Below are 16,679 nucleotides of genomic sequence, written 5' to 3'. Positions count from 1 at the left end.
CACCCCAGTATTCTTGCCTGGAGAACCCCATGGACAGAGGAGCCTGGCGGGCTACAGTCCATGGAGTGGCAGAGTAGGACACAACTAAATGACTAATGCTTCCACTTTTCACACTGGATGGGGGTGGCTCTGGTCCAGTGACAACAGAAGCAGAGACTGGGTTTCTGTTGCAACAAGTCAGTGATCACTAGACATTGCCAGCAGCCGCCGGAAGTGGCCGAGGCCGAGGATGATAGTCACCTGCAGCTTCTGGGGAGGCGGCCCTGCCCACACCTTGACTGCAAACCTCTAGGCTCCAGGACCAGGAGCTCACGCATTTCCACTGTTTCCAGTCTGGGGTACTTCGTCATGGTGGCAACTAACAAATGCAGGTGACGATGATGTTTGTGACAATGTGCCCTGGGGGGCAATTCTGCCCCGTTTGTTGTGTGCTTGGTATTTCTATTTGTGTGTGTTAGTCACTCAGCCATGTCTGACTCTTTGTGACCGCATGAACTGTAGCCAGCCAGGCTCCTCTGTCCATGGGATACTCCAGGCAATAATACTGGAGTGGGTGGCCATGCCCTCCTCCAGGGGATCTTCCTGACTCAGGGATCGAACCTGGGTCTCCTGCAGCTCCTGCATTGCAGGCAGATTCTTTACCATCTGAGCCACCAGGGAAGCCCAAGAATACTGGAGGGGGTTGCCTAACCCTCCTCCAGGGGATCTACCCAACCCAGGGATCGAACCTGGGTCTCCTGCACCTCCTGCATTGCAGGCAGATTCTTTACTCTCTGAGCCACCAGGGAAGCCCTTCACAGTCATATAGTAACTAGATATAATCATGAGTGTAATAAATGGTGGAAGACCTGCGGCTCTTGTCATTCTCAGGTCTGCTTAGACATAGATCATTCTGAAAGATAATACAGACTTTGGAAGAAGGTAGGCTGCATTCTCTAAGTGGAGGGTCTGGGCCCTAATGAGTCATAGGAAGTGTTTGGTAACCTCCTCCCAACAAATGTCTACACAAACATTTCTCAGAAGGCTACATGGTCTGGTAAGTCAATGTTATGTACCTAGAACAACTCTCCCACTAAATGCACAAGACCCTCATTCTGTCCTCAACTTAGAAAGGGGGGTGGAAGCATGAATGCAAACAGCAGCATCCAGAGGTGACACCAGGGGCCGGGGGAGGCCAGGGTTGGGGACACAGACTCTGGCCTTACGTGCCCTCCCCTGGCTCAGGGCCGCCAAGCTGTCCTGTCCTTCTAGGGTGAAAACAGGTCAGGGTCCCTCCCAGCTCACATCTGTTGTCTGACTCTGGATCTCAAAGCTAATAATTAGGATTATTTTCTCATCCTGCTCATAAGGGTTCCAGGGGATCTTTGGATAAATTAGGTGAATGTCTTATTTCTCAAACACTGCTCACAGCCATCCCTGGGCTTACTACTAATCATTCTTCCCAAGTCTGTTCCCAAAGGACCTTCTGAGCACAGGGCCAGCTGCTCGGCCCAAGGAGTGCATTTTAATCCACTGTATTAAAGCTTTTCTACTTGATGACATTTCAAAGGAGGCGATTAGACTCGAGGTGCCAGGTGTCCAATAGTTTGGCTTTGTGTCTGGGAAACAATTTGTGAACATACTCCTTATTTTTGCATGTTCGTATTTTTTTTGAAACCATCTGGTAACCCTAGCGAGATGAGAAAGAACAATCTCTGAGATATAAGAGAAAACAAACCACGCAGGAGCTTTATTAGAATGATTATTCTTGAAGTTAACCATTGATAAATTCATTCAGGGGAACAATTTGCTTTCAGTGATCAGGAGCCCACAGATACACACCAGATGTAGCTAAAAGGACGAGAAAAATGCACAGCACGGCGCTCCTGGCCGCAGCACTACAAGGTACCAAGGATGTGCCTTCATCTCTGCAGCACGTGTGCAGCGGTCCACAGACTGGCCCAGCGCTGCCTGCTCTCAGGGTCCGTCAGAGATGCCGGCTCCGGGAGGTCGCCAGGAGGAGGCTACACACCCAGGTGGCATCTCCAAAAGCCAGCCTCTGTTTATAGGAACATCTCAGCGATTAAGAAATATGAGATGTGACTACGCACTGCCTTGAGGGTGAGACCCCAGCTCTAGAAGTCAGTGAGAGGGGAAACCAAGTCGCCTTTAGGATGTGAAGCGGGGCTGGCTTTTCCCTTAGAGAGGGGCAAAAGCTAGGTCTGCATCACCTTTACCAATCGTGGACATGGAGTTGGAAAGAGTGTCAGAAAGGCTGTGGGGGGCCTGCTGCCCCCATTGCGGACCTGCTGCAAATACCACACTGGCAAGTGGGATGGTCAGGCCACACCAGCTCCCAAAGCATTTGCTCCGGGAGAGTCAAACAACTGCTTTTCAGAAAAGCAGGGCGCCCGGTTGCTGTGAGGCAGTAAGCAGTGTAGGGCAGCTCTGGGCAGGAAACCCAGGCAGAAAGCGGAGGGTAATCTGAGATGCCCAAGTGAACGGTGCCCTGGGGCAGAGGTTGTTCTGACGCTCTGACTGACTGACAAACAGGCTTTTCCAGCTCCAGTGGTGGGTGATGCTTCTACTTTTCCCTCGGGGAGCAAAGGCAGGTTTCCATCCCTCCCATCTTTCCCTGTGGTCAATGCTTTTGCTCTAGTGTTCCAGGATTAGCCATGTGTCTATTCCTCCACCTGGTCAGGGATCACTCCGAGAACTCCAAAGCAGTTCTCGAGATGATCGCTGAAAAAAATGAAGGTTCGCCTTGATTTCCTGGCGAGCCTGTGTGGATGGTGGGGACGTGCAGGACTTGGGACCCACAGAGAAATCTCATTCTGGAAGTATTGTGTTTGGGCAATATTTTTCAGCCAGGTGACTCTTGGAATAAAAGAGCCTCTTCAAAGTGGTAGGCTCTTCTCTGGCTTTTCTGGGAGAGCTTGGTGTTGCCCTGTGCTCGGATCCCTCCTCACACAAGGGAGGGAAATTCAGCGATGCTGTTGTCTACTGCATATCCTCCCTACTCAGGTTTTCTGAAATTAACGCCTTCATCTCTTTCTCTTCCCTCTAGGTGTTAAAATTTGATTGTCCTATTGCTAAAAAGCATGCAATGATTGAGCTTTCCCCTGACCTTAATCTAATCCTCCCAGATTTGTGCCTGCTAATTTTTAAGACCACTGGCAGGGGAACTGATGAACCAGAACTGAAGCTAAACTGGGAACAATGTCACATCACTCAGGTCTTGGTAAGTCCTGCTCAGGGCACAGAGAGAGGTGTTATGGTCCTCGAACGACATCAGCCAGGACTCCCTGGCAGTGAGGTTTGGGGGTCTGATTCTAGTTTTAGAGCTGGAAATTGAAGGCTAAAGAATGGGCGCTTTGCTTTGTCTTAGATTTCCCGATGGGGCAGTGTTTTGAGGAAGATGCCAGTTCTCTTTGCCAGCGAAATACCAAGTGTCGGGGAACCGAGGTGTGGCTGGTGAGGGCGCTGGGTCCTCGCCGGTCACTTGCGAGGTTGCTGGATGTGCTGGGTCCTCGGGGAGGGGTGCCTGTCTATGGAGGCATGGGGCTTCTGGTGGGCCACCTGGGCGGCTGCTGGGGGGAAGTCCTTGTCACCCTGTGGGAAGACATGGAAAGCACTGGCTCAAAGCACTGTCTCAACAACCGTGGACAGTTGGTTGAGTTCATGCATGCCTGTCTGCTCAGTCGCTCAGTCATGTCTGACTCTCTGTGACGCCATGGACTGTAGCCTACCAGGCTCTTCCGTCCATGGGATTTCCCAGGCAAGAATACTGGGGTGGGGGAGCCATTTCCTTCCTCCAGGGGATCTTCCTGACCCAGGGATCAAACACGTGTCTCCTGCATTGCAGGTGGATTCTTTACTGTCTGAGCCACCAGGGAAGCCTGAGTAAGTTCATGAGCAAGAACCAAACCCAGCATTCTCTTGCTTCCCTGTGCGAGTCGGTGGGTGGTGGAGTGGACAACCTGTTGGAAGATGGAAACTCATCTCCTAGGACTGTGGGGAGGTCCTGAGGCTTTTTGGGGAGCTTAAAGGGGCACAAAGACCCATGTACTTTCTAGAAGGTGAGAAAGCTCACCATCTCTGTCCCCACACCAGGGGTCAGGTACCACATGACTCACTCAAAACTAAGCTTGGGTGTTGGGTGGCTTTCTTCTGCTAGAACAGTTCTTGTGGTCATTTTGAATCCCATGGACAGAGGAGCCTGGTGGGCTATAGTCCATGGGGTCACAAAAGAGTTGAACCCGACTCAGTGACTAACACTTCACAGGTATTGCCGTGTAATTCTTATTTCAAATTTCTTCAACCATTAAAAATGTAAAAACATTGTCAGCTCACAGATCCCCCAGAAACCCTTTGGCCTGTGGACAGGCTGCTGACCTGGTCAAGTCTAAAGAGGAAGAAGACAGAAGAGGATGGAGGAGAGACAGGCAGGCACTCTGGGCTCTTCCTGGCCACCACCCGGTCTGTCCCCGACCACAGAAGCACGTTCCATGGACAGGGGGGATATTAAGAGCCTCCCCACCCCCTGGCTCCCGGGTGGATGAGTGGGGTGGAGTAAGGACAGGAGGGATCAGGAGATCACGTGCTGAGACCCCAAAATGATGAAAGGGCTCTTACCCGGGCGATGACTCCGGAGATGAACACGGTCGGCTTGGGTGGACTGGAAGACAAGAAGGAAAAGACATGGACCACCATGACTCACAGAGAGGAACAGCAGGTGATGCGAATGGGGAGACTGACTTTGTGACCACATGACAAATAAGGAGCCCCCGGAGGGAGGCGGGAACACGCCTCTTGCCGTTATTTCGTCACATAGACCCGATGGCCGCCATGCTCCGGACATCCCGGGGGTCCCCTTCCTCCTGAGGCTGAGCTCAGGCGGAGAGGGAGAATGCTGTAGCAGACAGAGGACATGTCGCTGAAAAGTACTCTTTTTGTTTTTGGTCAATCCTTCAGCTAACTGTGGGGAAGCCCAGTGGTTTTGGTCTCAACAGACTGTGGACTTGGGGTGATCCCTGGAGCAGGGAAGGGGCAGGGTCACAGGAGAACAGGAGACTCCAGGCAAGGAGCCTCCTGTCCTCTGGGCTGCGAGGCACTGCCCTTGCCAGAGTCCTCAGCTTCCAGAAACTTCTAACGGGTGAGATTCTCAGAGCCGATCAATGCAAAGCTCTTGGCCTTTCTGGGAATCCAAGTATTAAAAACGTAAGGTCCATGCTTCCGCTGCAGGTGGCACGGGTTTGATCCCTTGTTAGGGAACTGAGGGGCTTCGCTGGTGGCTCAGATGGTCAAGAATCTGCCCACAATGCAGGAGACTTGGGATCGATCCCTGAGTCAGGAAGATCCCCAAAAGAGGGCATGGCAACCCCTCCAGTACTGTTGCCTGAGAAACCCCATGGACAGAGGAGCCTGGCAGGCTACAGTCCATGGGGGTCACAAAAGAGTCAGACAAGACTTAGAGACTAACACTTTCACTTCACTGTCTTAGGGAACTAAGATCCTGCATGTCCCATGGTGTAGCCAAAGAACAAAAAAGAAAAGAAAAGAAAAAGTAAGGTCCTTGTGAAGCTCTTGCTATTTCTTAATCTCTTTCATCATACTGACTGACCCACCCTGTCACCAATACTGAGGGAACAGGATTTAGGATGAAAGCACTACATGTTCATTGTTCAAAAGCAACAAGCCAAGCACGTTAAAATGACTTGTAGTTCTGCTACCTGGAGAGAACTACTGTTGACGTGCAGGACGTCCTTCTAGCCTTCCTTTTTGTGGACAGAGAGATGCACTCGTTTCCTTATTAAATTGTCTTCTTACCAAAAGAGTCACTTTGTTTTGTAGTCCGCATTCTGCACTTAGTATCTGGTGAGCATACTTCTATGATATTATAAACTCTTCTATGGGTTCAATCCCTGGGTCAGAAAGATCCCCTGGAGGAAGGCATGGCAACCCACTCCAGTATTCTCACCTGGAGAATCCCACGGACAGAGGAGCCTGGCAGGCTACTGTCCATGGGGTTGCAAGAGTCAGACACGACTGAGGTTACTTAGCACTCACACATATGCCTTTATAAAAATAACCGCACATGTCATAGTTTAGAAGCATCACAACACAGTTCCAGGTAGTACACAGGTGTGCATGCTTCTGAAATGTCTCAGTGAGAGATAAGGGGACCCAGAAGCCATTAGGTGAATCCAAGGCCGGCCAGTCAGGGTGGACAGTGGGGTGAGGGCAGCTCTGGGAAGCGGGTGGCTTGGTTTAAGGCTGGTCCTGTGGGCAGACAGAGTGGAATCGTCATCCCTGAGCTGCCCAGCCCACCTCCCAGCAGCTCTGCTGCTCCACCCTGGAAGGAAATCACTTGTTTTAGCTTTCTTTTGCTGCAGGCAAAAGTCCCAGCATTCAGAAAGTTTGCTGTTTACATTGGAAGTTCAGTTCAGTCACTCAATCATGTCCGACTCTGCAACCCCATGGACTGCAGCACGCCAGGCCTCCCTGTCCATCACCACCTCCCAGAGTTTACTCAAACTCATGTCCATCAAGTTGGTGATGCCATCCAGCCATTTCATCCTCTGTCGTCCCCTTCTCCTCCCACCTTCAGTCTTTCCCAGCATCAGGGTCTTTTCAAATGAGTCAGATCTTCACATCAGGTGGCCAAAGTATTGGAGCTTCAGCTTCAGCATCAGTCCTTCCAATGAATATTCAGGACTGATTTCCTTTAGGATGGACTGGTTGGATCTCCTTGCTGACCAAGGGACTCTCAAGAGTCTTCTCCAACACCACAGTTCAAAAGCATCAATTCTTCAGCACTCAGCTTTCTTTATAGTCCAACTCTCACATCTATACATGACTACTGTATAGCTTTGAATAGACAGACCTTTGTTGGCAAAGTAATGTCTCTGCTTTTTAATATGCTGTCTAGATTGGTCATAGCTTTTCTTCCAAGGAGCAAGTGTCTTTTAATACCAAAGAGTTTAGCAAAAAAAACTTGAAATTTCCCCATGTAATTTCTGCTACTCCATGAGACTAAGGACTTCAAGTCTTACTAAACAGCACAGAAATGTTCCCCACATGATGCTGGCTTTGTTTTATTTAGCTTTTGTTGTGTGGTTAACTGGGTTGGTTATTTTTTTTACAAATATGGCTTGGCTACAGGATCAACAGCGAGCCAGGGATGAGTAAGTTTGGCCCAAGTGTAAGTCTCTTATGTCGTTATGTTTGGATTTGTCTGGAATCCAAGAACACCATGCCTCGACTGCTCCAAATCACCCACCAGCTCCGCCTCCAGGGATTTCATGGCCAAGGGTTTCCCATTGGAATCTTGAGAACCATGCTCCGGATTCTAATATTTTAGAGGAAGCACCGAATGGCTTTCCATAGTGTTTCCACATCTTAGATTCACACCAGCAATGCATACGGGCTCAATTTCTCCACACACTCACCACTTTAAAAAAAACTATACATTTATTTATTTAATTTATTCATTTGGTGAGGGTGGGTCTTAGCTGCAGCACTTGGGACCCTCCATCTTCTCTGTGGCATGCAGGAGCTTTCAGTTGCAGCACTTGGGATCTAGTTCCCTGTTGTTGGTCAGTCGCTAAGTCGTGTCTGATGCTTTGCAATCCCCTGACTGCAGCACTCCAGGCGTCACTGTTTTTTCCTATCTCCTGGAGCTTGCTTAAACTCATATCCATAGAGTTGGTGATGCCATCCAACCATCTCATCCTCTGTCGTCCCCTTCTCCTCCTGCCTTCAATCTTTCCCAGCATCAGGGTCTTTACTAATGAGTCAGTTCTTCCCATCAGTGGCCAAAGCATTGGAGCTTCAGCTTCAGCACCAGTCCTCCCAATGAATATTCAGGGTTGACTTTCTTTAGGATTGACTGGTTAGATCTCTGACCAGGGATCAAACCTGGGTTCCCTGCTTTGGGAGCTCAGAGCCTTAGCCACTGGACCACCAGGGAAGTCCCCTCACCACTAATTATTTTCTGTTATTTATTTTTTGATAGAAGCCAGCCCAGTGGGTGTGAAGTGGTATTTCATTGTGCTTAGATTTAGCAACTAATTTTAAGAATAAGTTTTCTTATGGCAGGGAATAATAAACATTTGTATTGATCATTCAAGATCTTTATAGCATAAAATCCACTGCCCCCAACAAAGTCCTCTCTCCTCTAAAACACTGAAAAGGCCATAACCAACCATAAGGACACATGGCAACTGCCTGTGCAGAGGTGACCGACCGAAGGCTAGCCCCTCGTGTCTTATCTAAGAGCGATCTCTGTTTTCACACGTCTGTTTGGCAGAGTGTGTGTGCAGTGCTGGTTTTCATCAGACTTGGTCTTTTCCGTCTTCAATTAATAGCATCTCAAACTGGTCAGGGATTGTCTATTACCTTCCTGTAGTAAAAGCCCTCTCTAAACTTGAGACATGGTAGCTTAAATTCACAAACCCCAGTAAAGTGTGTGCTCTCCAAGCTGTGCTTGCAAAAACACACTTGTTTAAATTCCATTAGGGTTCCACGTGAAGCATAACCTACATTTCCAAGATTCTATAAACTGTGAGAGCGGCTTTGAGGATTTATTTAATCTGATGAGAATCATTCTGACAGATGTTGGTTTGAAGAAGCAACATTACTTTCACGACACAGAGACACTGAAAAATATCGTTCCTGCCCTCCCCACATCCTTAGGCCTTTTCAGTCTTTGAAAACCATATTTATTTAAATTTAAAGGAACCGCAAACTGGATGGAATTAGCGGGAATTTAGAGCCCCTGTAACTGTCCCATGGAAAAGGCAATCCACTCCAGCATTCTTGCCTGAAGAATCCCGTGGACAGAGGAGCCTGGTGGGCTGCTGTCCATGGGGTTGCACAGAGTCAGACACGACTGAAGTGACTTAGCATGCATGCATGCATTGGAGAAGGAAATGGCAACCCACTCTGGTATTCTTGCTTGGAGAATCCCAGGAACAGAGGAGCCTGGTGGGCTGCTGTCTGTGGGGTCACACAAAGTCGGACATGACCGAAGCGACTTAGCAGCAGCAGCAGCAACCCTCCCATACATCAGCAGATATCGCAGCTCTCTCACACTTGGCCTGTGTAGCTGCCAAACATTTGATGCATGTGGGTTTCCAGTATTCACCTGTCAATATGTGTTAGGTGCTTAGTCGTGTCCGACTCTATGACCCCATGGATTGTATGTAGCCCTCCAGGCTCCTCTGACCATGGGATTTCCCAGGCAACAATCCTGGAGTGGGTTGCCATTTCCTTTTCCACAGGGATCTGCCCAATCCAGGGATTGAACCTGGGTCTCCTGCATTGCAGATGGATTCTTTACCTGCTGAGCCACCTGGGAAGCCCATTTTACTGGTGAGGGGACAGTAAATCAGAGAGGTCCAGTAAGTCACCTGATGCCTGCGTAGTGGATAAGCACTCTGAGCCAGACTTGGAACAAGGGCAGCCCAGAGCGTTAGCCTGTTGCCCTCATTTCAGGGCTGAGAACTGGGTCATGGAACAGGCTCTATTTTTAGATTCTGGATTTTGCACACGATTTAGAGTTGCAGATTTTTAAAGTAAGTAATCTATATGCAGTCAGTGGATCCACTATCCAGGCAGACAGTACAAGGTATTCAAATCAGCATCAGCACTTCCTTTCTGACTTGGTAACAGATTCTTTTTCCTTGAAAACCATCATTTATGTCTCTAGCACTTAACTAGGGCACGGACCACTTCCATATAAGTTATTAATGCATCTGATGCTCTTCAGCAGGTGTTTCCCTCGTTACAGGTGAAGGCGCGGTGGCTGAAGAGGCTGCACTTTGTTCGTGGTTCTTGGAAGCACAGCCTGGAGGACGCAGGCCTGGATCCCTCAGCTCTGTGCTCTGTGTTGGTTCATGGGCCCCACCATTGCCCACGTCTCAGCTCCCAAGCTTCAGGAGCAAAGCTTGGTTTCAAACTATCCATTGAGTCAAAATGCAGTCTACACGGTCTAAGAAGGAGGCCCAGAGGACGGTGGCAGGTGGATGCCAGCTGAGTGTGGGTTCTGATGTCAGACCATCCCAACTCTGCCAGTGATTGGCGGGTGGGCTGGTGTCTGACCTTCTGAGGCTCAGTTTCCTCATCTGTAGAATGGGTGGCAGTGGACCTTCTCTCACCAGGTGCTACACATACACACGCTGCTTGGCACACAGCAAGTACTCCGCAAATGGCAGGTGCTGGGGTGACGAGGACATCCCCAGCCCTCCTATGTCTCCACCCCTGATTCACAGCTGGTTCAGTTCTGTCTCATCTTCAGATCTCCTGACCGTGTAGAATAACCCTGCTGATCCGGGACAGAGAAGCTTCCAGGTAAGCAAAAAGAGGATCTGAGATATATACACAGATGTCACCAAACCATGGACTTGAAGAAAAGAAGCCCTCTGGGTCCTCAGTCTATCTGATTCCTGTTTGACCCGATCGGAACGGCCTGCTTGTTAGTTTCCCAGCCCACGGAAGACTGGAACAAAGCCTGGACAGTGATAAGGCCACTTGAGCTTAAGGTGGGGCGGCTGCCCTGCAGCAGGCAGCTCCACCTGGCCCACCAGCTCCTCTTCCACCTGCAGCTGTGGTCACAGCACAGGAAGCAAGCCAGCAAGGAAGCTGGTGGGGACGCCGGTAGTGGCGGCGGGAGCATCGTCATGTCGGCTGCATGAGGACCTAGGAGCCATCATCACGTGATGCTCCTGCCCTTCCTGGTGAGAAAGCATGTGAGTGCTCAGAAAGGGACTGTACTCTTAAAATCTCCCTAAAGGTCAAAGCTGCCTGGGAATCAGGCAGCAGGGTTCTGATGAATGCTCGGACCCAGAAAGCTGCATCAGAGTCTCAATTTCATTTTCTGACGAGCGGCTAACACCTGGGATGCGGGGTGCGGGTGGCTGGGGTGGGGGTACTTTGTAGAAGGAACCCAGAGCAGACCTTGAGATGTGGAGTTTAGGCTGAGATCTGAGTGTGAGCATGTGCACACACGTGTGTAACAGGAAGGACACGACGCCACAGCCCAGTGAGAAGGAAGGGGCTTGGCTTCATCTGCTGTCGTCAGCAGAGTGCCTGGGGTCCAAGCCTCTCATCTCTTAGTGATGGAAGTGGGCCAGTTTGGGCTCAGGTCCTGTGACGGACTCCTGAGAAAAGCTATCTCCTTGCTGGGAGGACTGGGCCTGGAGGTGGTCCAGTAGCTGAAGCTGTGGCTATAGTCTGTGACTCTGTGTTCAGAGTTTACTGAGAAATATATCCCACCTGGGGTGATGTTGAATAGATTTCCTAGTAAATGGAAGGCAAGCAAAAATCCTTCCTGGCCACTGTTAATTCTTGAAATATCTTTCTGGCTTGGCATTTGCTTATTAAAGTTATTAATTTTCTGGACACCAAAATCCTAATTAGCATGCCTGGTGCCCAGAGGGAGCCCTCGCACTTGACTGCACCCAGGCACCGCTTTGTCTCTCACTGTTCAAAGCTTGGCAGTCAAGGTTGCCTCCCTCCTTCGGCCTAATGTCAGGCGCTTCAAGAACTCTCCACAAGATGGCAGTGCTGGTCCTCCGAGCTTGCGACTTTCAGGCCAGCCAGGCTTTGTCCGGCTCGGCCAAGCCCGGGAAACTTGCCCAGGAAACTGGGGGTCCAGGGTGGGCAGGGGACACTGGCACCCTAGGGTGTGCCCCCTTCTCCCTAAGGGCGAGGCCATTGTTCAGGGGGTCTGACTACAGGGAAACCAAGTTCGACTCAAGGGCTTTAGGAGAAATTCTAGATCTAAAGAAAATGATCAGGAATCCAACTCCTTCCAGGATTTGGCATTTGGAGTTTGCAAAATCTTTTTTTTTTTTTAAAAAAAAAAGCAAAACAAATTGACTGCATCAGGTCTTCACTGCAGCACTCAGGATCTTTGTGGCTCACGTGGGATCTTTGTTGTGGTTCACAGGCTTCTCTCTAGTTGCGGCGTGTGGGCTCAGTAGTTGCGGAGCTTGGGCGTAGTTGCGGAGCTTGGGCTTAGTTGCTCCATGGCATGTGGGGTCTTGGTCCCCCCACCAGGGATCAAACACGCGACCCCTGCATTGCAAGGCAGATTCTTAACTGTTGTACCACCAGGGAAGTCTCCTGTAATGTCTTTTTAAGGGCGTGAGCAAAGGTGCTCCTCTGGGGGACAAAGTCTGAATTTGTGTTCACATCTTCGTTTCAACAAGAAGACCAAGCTTCAGCATCAGCCATGGTGTCTCTAGTTCCCTGACTCAGGCCTGCTGATCCCAGGGGGCCATGACTTTGGGACAGAGCCCAGCCCAGCCTGTTCCTCTGAGTCTGTCCCAGACATGAGTCTCCATGCCAGAAGATGCTCTTTGGAATTACAAAAAGTCTGCCCTCCAGATGACACTCCGCCCACAGATACCAGACTGGTTGTTGATCCAGATGCCAGCACCTCACCACCTGCTTATTTCGAGAAGACTGCTACCCCTAGTACTGACTGTGTAAGGCGAGGATGGACTACGTATAAACAAGTGTCCGACAGACACTCTAGCCACGGTGGCAGCTGCCTTACCAGGACCTCGGAAGCCCCTTCTTCCCTCTAGACATGTATTTCCAGAAAGCTACTCTAAGCTTCCCACCAGTGTCTTTACACATAGGACCGTCTCATCTGTGACCTAACAAATGTTCCTTCCTCCGTCTTCCCTCTGCTCTCACCTTATTCTCTCTCTCTTGCTGGATGCAAAGAGGATAAGATAAACACAGTCTTGATTCTAATTCTTAGCTTGCATCCTAAGGATTTCATACACAGGTGCCGTTCCAGGCCAGTGTGTGTGTGGCTGCATTCATCACGATACAGAGTGGTCACCATGTCCGATGAGGGAAACCTAGCCTGGTCGCCTGAGCGTGCTGGGGTGAGCCGAGCATCTGCAGGGCTTGGGAAAGCACCGCCTTCTGCCGCTGTCTCTACCAAGCGCAGTGAGGACTCGGCAGCAGAGAGCAAAGCTGTGTAACGGAACGTTTGAGGGCTGGGCTTTGGAGACAAAGGGCTCTGGGTTCAAATCTTAGTTCAGAGGAGTAGCCTCCTTGAGCCTCTGTGTCCATTTGCAAAATGGGAGCAATTCCTCTTTTAAAGAAGAGTTGTTCAAGTGAAATAATGTATATAAACTGTGCTTACGGTAGGATACTGCCCCCACTGGCAAAACCAGTTGGTTACAACAGAGACTTGCTCTGAGCTTAACCTGAGAACACTTCATGTAACTATCCGACATCCAGTGTAGCGATCATTCTATGTATTAAATATTCTAAATGTTACCTCATTTCAGTAAGTACCACTTACAATGAGCGAACCCATCTTCGATTCTGAACACATTTGTTTCAGTGTCATGCTTTTGAATTCCAATATTGGGAAGCCCAGGTGGCTCAGATGGTAGAGTCTGTCTGCAATGCAGGAGACCTGGGTTCGATCCCTGGGTCGGGAAGATCACCTGGAGAAGGGAATGGCTACCAACTCCAGTATTCTTGCCTGGAGGATCCCAAGGACAGAGCAACCTGGTGGGCTGCAGTCCACGGAGCTGCAAAGAGTTGGACACGACTGGGCAACCAACACTTTTCACCAGTGAATAGCTAATGCTGACTGCTGCTGCTGCTGCTGCTAAGTCGCTTCAGTCGTGTCCGACTCTGTGCGACCCATAGACGGCAGCCCACCAGGCTCCCCCGTCCCTGGGATGCTCCAGGCAAGAACACTGGAGTGGGTTGCCATTTCCTTCTCCAATGCTGACTAGACAGGTGCTAAAAATATATATATTTGTGGCCTACAGCTTGAAATCAGATCTCATTGGCTGTCTTCAGGGTCAAGGTTATGTTTTATAACGAGCTGGGGGTTCATGGTTCAAAGTACAAAGTATGTATTTTCTAGAAGATAGCTATTATGGCTATAAAAAGGAAAATGATTGTGTAAGTAGGAAAAAACCTGACAAGATGACTGTTAGTAGAATTCCTATTAGAAAGAGGTACACACTGATGTTAAATCAAATACAGACACCAAAACCCTCCTCTGATCTGGGTCTACTCCCATCCTGGGAGGTGCAGGGGGCTGGCTCTGCGTGGGACCAGCTCTCGCTAGGCTGGTTCTGGGAGACCCCAGCCAAGAAAGAGGAGGCCCGGATTAACTCTCTCCCTGGAGACTGTCAGCAGGTCTATCTTGGCTGTGGGAGCTTTGCCTCTCACAAAAGTCAAGACATGGCCTGGGAGGACCAGTCACAGCTCAGGTTAAAGTCAAGTACATGGAGAGATGATGAGAGCTTTTGGATTTCTCTGCTGCTGGATTCCCCAGTAATTACATCCTTAATCCACCCTCCAAACTCACGGCACGGAGGGACTCCATGAGCTGATAGCAGCCGTGGCTTTCTCCCCAGGCAGCCGGGTGCACACGATAAGCGATAAGCTGCGGTCCTCAGTGGTCTGCGGATTTGCAGATTCACCCGCCGCCTGATTAAAACCCTGCCTCTGTGGACCCTCTTCAGATTGCACCACGCCCTCCTGCCTTTTCCAGAATTAACAGAAAAAGAGGCACCGAGTCAAGTACACAGAAAACTAAATGCACTGCAAATTCTGCCTTCTTGAAACAAGCCAACATGTGAGTTAGGACAACTTCCATTCAGTCAGGCAGCTCCCACCCTGTCCCACGCACTGAGAGCAAGCTCTTGGGAATATCCTGCTAGCATGCAGCGCAGCAGGACAGACCGCGTCAAGGTCCCTGCGATCGTGGGGAGTGCACGCTGGGCGCTGGTCAGAGCCTTCACTCTCTCCCTGCTGGTGAACAGTCAGGAAGCCAAGATTCCCTCCACAGTCCAGGTCACTGTCGGGGGTGGAAATCACTGTTCGGGACCCTATGGTTTATTCTTGACTCATCAGTTTCATTTGTTCGGTTATTTGTTGATTCATCAGTTTCACTGACTTATTCATTCAACAAGAATATGTGTGTGTATACACATACACACCCTAAGTACCCAACATGCCTCAGAATTGGGAAGGCCTCATGTTGCATCAGATGCGTCTCCCACTTGCTGCCTGGGCGGTGGCTGCAAGGACCTCCCCCCGCCTCTCATCACGGTCCTCCTCTCCCCCACTAACACCCACTGGGCAGCACTCTGGGTTAGGGGCCAGGGGGAGGGGGGAAGATGAAAGTCCTCAGGGAGCTGGGCCCGGAGACCCCTCGAATGTCATCAGGAAGCCCACAGGGCACACCTGTGAGGTTCCCCAGATGCCAAACTGGAAAACGGCTCATCACCATGTTCCAGAAATGGGTTTTCCTTATTTCAGTGTGGTCAGTCTCCATGACAACCACAGGGAAACCAAGCTCGTCCTCACTGACAGGAAGGAGGTCCACAGGCTGATCCTTCAATGGGGACGGGATCCTCCAGGGCTGCTCCTGAGTACCAGCAGGGGACCAGAAGCTCACTCTGAACTTGACCAAGGATTCCAAGTAGGGAAGGAAGGGCAGAGCCCCCAAAGCTCTCATTGCCACCCTCCCTTCCAGTGTCCCTTTGGGTATTGCCTTCCTGAAGGCCCTTTGCTTTCCATGGAGGCACCCAGATAATCTCCTTTTGCCACTGATGATGCATTCATGGTACCCGATATTAACATGTGAGGAGGGTAACAGGAGGAGGAGGCAGCAGAGGATGAGTTGGGTAGATAGCATCACCGACCCAATGGACATGAATGTGAGCAAACTCCAGGAGACAGTGAAGGATAGAGGAGCCGGGCTACAGTCCATGGGGTCGCAAAGAGACTGAGAGACTGAATGACAATCACAACAATAACCATGCAGCACCTGAGCCTCAGCGTCCTCATCTGAGATGTGGAGCTCGTTACCCCTGGATCTCACAGGGATTCAGGAAGATCAGGGGAGTGCTGTTTGTTAGGCATGCTGCATACAAGGTGGAACTCCAGGAGAGAGCTGCCATGAGGTTAGCGTGTGAATGAAAGCAGATTTATCCCCATGTCACCATGTGGATGGAGGACTGGATGGTGGTCACAGTACTCGCAAACATTAAAGCAGAGAAGCACATTCTTGTGGCTGGAGGAAGTGTAACCTGTAACCATGCGGCAATACTTGGAGACTACGACATGGATTGTGCCTGGGGCTTTGGGGGAAGAACTGAAGCTGAACCAGTGCAGCCTGGAGCTTCCTGCCAGGCCTAGCTATACCCGGAGAGATGGTCTCATGACCACAGTCACACAGAGGGCAGCAGGGATGAGACATCGGGGCTGAGCTCTCAGCAGGCTGGTGATGACTGAGCTCCTGCGGGTATTAGGGCTAAATGTAAGCTTGAAAGTGAAAGTGTTAGTCTCTCAGTCGTGTCTGACTCTTTGCGACCCCATGGATGGTAGTCCACCAGGCTCCTCTGTCCATGGGATTTCCCAGGCAAGAATACTGACTGGAGTGGGTTGCCATTCCTTTTTCCAGGGGGGTCTTCCCAACCCAGGGAGTGAACCTGGGTCTCCTGCATTGCAGGCAGATTCTTTACTGTCTGAGCCACCAGGGAAGTCCAAATGTAAACTCAGAGTTTAAGACATCAAAGAAGAACCTATATTTTGAGATGGCAGGCATGAACACACGCCGCCCAGGGCCTGCCTTCCACCACCATTGGGCAAATAAACCCATACTGAAGGCCCATCTATTCTGAGGGGGTGATGGAATGTGT

The 16,679-nt window shown here is 50.3% G+C and overlaps 1 protein-coding gene across 1 annotated transcript in view; it reads right to left on the bottom strand.

Annotated features, from left to right (window-relative positions):
• Positions 1 to 1,702: 1,702 nt before the first annotated feature.
• Positions 1,703 to 16,679, bottom strand: part of LOC102399461 (death associated protein) — a 67,192-nt gene continuing 52,215 nt past the window's right edge. Inside the window, exons 3-4 of the mRNA XM_006059764.4 lie at positions 4,615 to 4,657; positions 1,703 to 3,591 (exon numbers count right to left, since the gene is read on the bottom strand). Coding sequence (XP_006059826.1) covers positions 3,478 to 3,591; positions 4,615 to 4,657 — 157 coding nt within the window. The 3' untranslated portion in view covers positions 1,703 to 3,477. The remainder of the gene's footprint in view (positions 3,592 to 4,614; positions 4,658 to 16,679) is intronic.

Source organism: Bubalus bubalis, chromosome 19 (assembly GCF_019923935.1).
Source record: "Bubalus bubalis isolate 160015118507 breed Murrah chromosome 19, NDDB_SH_1, whole genome shotgun sequence".
Classification (NCBI taxonomy): Eukaryota; Metazoa; Chordata; class Mammalia; order Artiodactyla; family Bovidae; genus Bubalus; species Bubalus bubalis.
Note: the sequence above shows the minus strand (reverse complement) of the source record. Positions and strands in the feature narration are given on the sequence as shown.